General features: G+C 41.8%; 1 protein-coding gene across 1 annotated transcript; it reads left to right on the top strand.

The window, feature by feature from the left end:
• The first annotated feature begins 1,548 nt into the window (after positions 1-1,548).
• LOC147604685 (uncharacterized) lies at positions 1,549-5,009 on the top strand. The gene is made up of 3 exons (XM_086794818.1): positions 1,549-2,114; positions 2,630-2,792; positions 2,875-5,009. The coding sequence occupies exons 2-3, from the start codon at positions 2,649-2,651 to the stop codon at positions 4,723-4,725; spliced, it is 1,995 nt and encodes a 664-aa protein (XP_086650944.1). The 5' UTR covers positions 1,549-2,114; positions 2,630-2,648; the 3' UTR covers positions 4,726-5,009.
• The last annotated feature ends 483 nt before the right edge of the window (positions 5,010-5,492 follow it).

The raw sequence follows: 5,492 nt of genomic DNA, 5'->3' as shown, positions 1-5,492 counted from the left end.
GGCATTAGTGCATATCATCATGTGCGTCCACAAAGTTGCCTAGGACCTTGAATAAAACACACTTGCAAAGACTCTTTGAGATGCTAGTGATCAATATGCCCACATAATATTGGGATAGTGATGCATGCAAGTAAACACCATAAATTCTACATACACTAAATAAGTAAGCATAGTGCCACCTCAAAATAGGCAAGGAAAAGTAGTGAGGTGATTGAGTGTGATTTAATTATATGCATGATTCCAATAATTGGGACAACAAAAGGCATTTACCACCCATTAACACTACCTTGGACTTGAAGCCTTTAGTCATTATTGATGCCACTTTAAGGAATGTTTCACACAAGCCAACATGATCCGATCATACAAACACACACATTGACATTACCTTAGAGGGCTTGACATCTTGGGTTGATTACAATAGAAGTAGAACATCTCGTGCCACATTTAGCCATGTGAATTTGGGTTGCTTGCAATTGGGTTCAATGGCATTACCTTAGAGGGCTTGACACCTTGGGTTGATTGCAATAGAAGTAGAGCATCTTGTGCTACATTTAGCCATGTGAATTTGGCACCTCCCTTCATTGTTTATTGAAGTTGATGCTCATCAACTTGGGGGCTTCACCTAAAAATATGTGAGTGTAGCACGTGAGTTCATCAAAAGGGGTATATTAATTTAAAAAGTTACAAAATTACATTTATAAGAGGTGTTTTTTATACTAATTTTGAAAAAAAATATCATAAGTTAATAAAAAAAAGGAGTCATTTATTCATTAAAGTATGTACGTGTAAGGGGTTTTAAAAATACCCCTTGAATGCACGTGATACATAACATTTCTTATAGGTGAAGCCCCCAAGCTCATCAAGCTTTGTCTATACAAGTCAATGGTTTGATGAGCAACTTGGCCAATCAGCACAACGTGACATTAAGCACCACATAACATCACAAGTCAAGTTGGTTAGTACCAACTTGACATTAAGCACCCGATTTAGTGTTCAATCAACTTGATTAGTATTTTTTTACATCAAGCAACAAGTACTTAGTCAATCAACTTGTTTAGAAATTAGCAACAACTTGACATTAAGAAATGTCGGTAGGTTGCCTGGGCAAGTGTGGGAATTTCGAAGTGCTTCTGTCTACCTAAGTATTTGAGTAGGCTCATTGAGATTTGAGTAATATAATATGAAGGCTAGAGTGGGTACCCACTTCTAAAAAATTAGAAGAAAAATGTTGCAAAATGATTACATGTAGTGGGGCGGCCTAGCCCCTATATCCACTTCCTAAAATTCTAGAAGCAAAATGCCACAAAATGATTACATATATTGGGCGAGAGGGACCTTCCTTGAGCAACTAGCTAGTGCACCATTACTTACATCCCCCCCCCCCCCCCCAAAAAAAAAAGAGACCCTAACATATCAAAGGGACGTACCCATATTTTAAAATTTTAAGATTTCTCTTTAAAACAAACCAGAAAATTTATTAATTTTGGAAACCAGAAAATTTATTAATTTTGGAGAATACACAAACCCAAAAAATACACTAAATGGATTGAAATTTTCATAAATTTTATGCCGAAGTAAAAAAAAAATCTAATTGCGGCGCTCGTTCAGACAGAACGTACTCAGATGCAGAGCGCATCACATGCAAAATCTCCACACATAGCAAGGAAAGCATCACCTTGCTCCTTGACCAAAGCCACGCATAAAATTGTGCTTTCCTGCTTTCTCAAGGCCAGGAATCGTCTTCTCCAACTGCACTCATGGAATACTCTCTCTCCTTTCTCTTCTCTCTGCAATCGCACGTTGCTTACCCTTCCCTCTCACTCTTCCTCAACTTCAAGTTTCCTCAGATTAGGTAGGGTTTCTCTGTGCAAGTTTTGTATGGAAAAACTTGAATGAATTGGCCTTCCTATGCTGGAATGGGTTGTTTGTTAGTGCCCTAAACGTAACCCTGATCCCTCTAGCTCTTCTACTTGCTCATTATCACAGCAAATACTCTTATTTGGCCCTTGAAGCTCTGCTTTTGGTCCGGACTTAGAAGAGGAGTCCCGTGTCACAGCCACATTTGTGTACAAGAGCAAAGTTCTTCACACAAGCTGATTGAAAAGTCAGACCAGGTTCGTTGCTTTTCTGACAATATTTTGTTGAAATTTGTCCATGTGAAGCCTATTTTGCAAAAAAAGCAAAAAAAAGGCGAACCATTTTCGAAAATCTTGGCATTTTCACTTTAATTTAAATTGATGTGTGTCAAAGTCTGATGTGGTGATTTCAAAAAGGCCTGCCATGGCATGCTTCAAAATTTTCCTCATGTCACTTGCAAGGCATGGGAAGAACTGCTTTGCTTGTTTTTATTTTTCAGTCTTTGGCCTGCACATCCAGCATCTTCAAAAATAAGATGATGATGGTGATAACTTTACTATTGTTATAAGTATTATTATTATATCATCATTAAAATGTGCTGCTGCATTTTACTTCTCGGGTAAATGCAGCAAATCCTTGGCTACTATGATGTGGATGGCATGTTAATGTTTATCTGGCATGAAAATTAATGCTCATCCTGCACCATAATCTGCATTCAAATGACACGTGCTTTCATGATTCTAATTGCCACACATGTCTGTGTTTGTGCTAGGCTTGCCAGAGAGATTTAAATGGCAGACGATGTATCTCAGCTCTCTCATCCCTCCAAGCATGAAAGAGCAGAGATTGACACAACCTCACGTTTCCAATCTGTGAAGGCTGCTGTGAGCTTGTTTGATGAAAAGGCAGATGTCAAGAAATTCAGATTGCCTGAAGTATGGCATCCTGAATCTGTGCTTGCATTGCATGCCAATTTTTTCGAGAGAAATTTTGTTTTGACCAATGGCTTTCTTGTAGAAACGTGGTACCAAGGAAGCGGAGTTTCACCAGTTGAAAGAAGAGCTAGCCAATGTGAAGCTTCAATTGACAGACGCAGAGAAAGCTAAAGTGAAGGCTTTCGCAGAGCTGAGAGACTCAAAGAAACTTCTAGAAGAGACGGTAAAGGTGTTGGGAGAGCCATGTTCTTCAAAGCAAACAGAAGTTCTAGATGTCACAAACAAAGATGGGATGAAACAAAACACTCCAAATGCAGAAGAAAAGCATGTTGTGTGGGAGGTCCAGCTAAAAGTTGCACAAGAGCAGCACATGACAGCTGTGGCTGAATTGGAGTCGGCAAAGAAGGAGTTGGAGAAACTCCAACAAGAACTAATGGCTTCACTCAATGAGAAAGAAAATGCTCTGAGACATGCTGAAGATGCCCTCACCTCAGCTGAAATCAATGCTAGAAGAGTGGAGGAATTGAGCAATGAGATCTCAGGAACCAATGAGTCTCTTGTCTTGGTAAAACAGGCTTGCGTAGAGGCAAGCAAAGAGAGGGCAGCCTTTCTTGCAGCCAAGAGGTGGCCTGAGCATCTCCATCAAAGCTTGAGTTCAGCCGAGCAGGATGTTGCTGCTGTTCAGGAGCTGGAGATTAAGCTGGCTGTTGCAACTGAGGAGCTGATTAGATTGCGGCGGGAACTGGCAGCTGCCAAAGAAGCTGAAGAAAAGGTTGCTAGGGCGGCATCTGAGGCGTCTGCAAATCTTGAGCATGCCAGATCAGAGCTTGAGAAGACACGGATGCTAGCAAGTAGTGCCGGAACCTCTTCGAATGCTTTCTCTATTGAGCTTGACATGGCTAAAAGAGAGCTTGAAAAGGCATTGGAAAATGGAGCTTCTCTGCAGGCTAGCATGGAAGCCCTCCAAATTGAGTTGGAAACCATGAGGAAAGAACTAGCGGATCTGAGGGAAAGGGAGGCAAATGCAAGTGCAGCAGTTGTAACTCTAACCATGGAGCTCTCCAGGACGAAAGCTGAGCTGAAGGCTGCCATTGCAGCTGAGGCCAAAGCAAATGAAGCCATGTTGGGTCTTTCTCAAACCTTGCAACAGATCACAGCTGAAGCTGAGGAAGCAAAGGGTAATGCAAAGACATTGAAAGAGGGAGCAAGCAAAGCTAAAGCAGATGCAGAGCAAGCTAAAGCTGCCATGACTAGCGCAGAGTGCAAGCTACAGATGGCCCTCAAGACCGCTGAGGCAGCAAAAAATGAGGAGGATGCAGCTCTTGAGAGATTCAGATATTTGTTCGAGAAAGCAAGCGTAGACAGAGCTTCAGGAGTAGAGGCGGGGGCAGGTATTACGATATCTCAACAAGAGTATGATACAATGAAGAAGAAAGTAGACGAGGCTGATGAGCTTGCAAACATGAGGGTGGCAGCGGCCAGTGCACAGGTAGAAGCGGTGAAGGTGGGTGAGTTGGAATTGCAGCAGAGACTTGAGATCTTGAATGACGACATTGACATGATGAAGAGCAACACAAAGCAAGCAATGCAAAGAGCAGAGATGGCAGGAGCCGCCAAATTAGCTGTGGAGAGCGAAATAAGGCGGTGGAGGGAGAAGAAACCTTATACGAAGTGGGAGGAGACCCTGACAACTCAGAAAGACTCCCTAAAGATGGGAGGTAAGAGTCAACCCATGTATTTCTCTCATGCTCAACCAGCAGAGTCTTTAGCCCAGATGTTGAACATGAAGATGCCCCCCGCCTTGGAGAAGGAAACTAGAACATTATCTGATCAAGCAATGGTGCAGAAAAAGAGGAAGCATATACTACCTTCTTTGGGTACATTTTTGGGGAAAAAGAATCAGCCAACAGTTGGGAACTTAGTGGAGAGCTAAGGTAAAACATACCTCTACATACATACGTTTTACCACTTTTTTTTGGACCTTGTGAGTTAACTAACTCATACCCTATGGATGGCTTTGGGATATATTTTGATGCCATCCTGGTGTTTCTCTGGTACATCTTTTAGGCATTTAAAGGGATTGGGAGCTTGCTGCTGCAAAATGTCCATCCAATTGTGTGGAAAGCATGTTTCTGATGTAGATTTTCTTACTATGAGGTTTGAAGTTTAAAAATTTTGGAGTGTGAAGAAGCAATTGCAAGCATATGATATTTAGACAGAATGATGGGCTATGATCAATTGTGGAACAAGTTAGGTCCACAAAGTAAGGCGGCTGGATTCACACGTCATAATCTCCCACGAGGGCTTGGACGGGCAGGATTGCTTATCCAAGACTTATGGGCAGCGGTCATGATGGGTCTAGATTGTTGTGTTCCAGATTCCAAAGCCAAGCCATGCATTCTCTCATCCGCACCAACTCTTATAAATAATCTCATGAAAACCAAGGGCTTTCAGCTCACACATCGTTTGGATTGATGATGCATCATGATCACCATCCATACTCTGGTTGTTGCACATGTCAGGCATTTTCCCTTATAATAAACATCCAGCATTTTCCCTTTTTCTATATTCCTTGCCTTTTCAAAACTATATTTCGGCACACAAAGTTTCCTCAAATCCCTTCTCTAATGTACCCATTAAGGCCGGAAGTTTGTCTCGTGATGACATGTGATGGCACACTAATGCATACAATGGGGACCA

Source organism: Cibotium barometz, chromosome 61, assembly GCF_041138505.1.
Source record: "Cibotium barometz isolate CiBa-2024 chromosome 61, ASM4113850v1, whole genome shotgun sequence".
NCBI lineage: Eukaryota > Viridiplantae > Streptophyta > Polypodiopsida > Cyatheales > Cibotiaceae > Cibotium > Cibotium barometz.
This window is presented reverse-complemented; position numbering and strand designations above follow the sequence as displayed.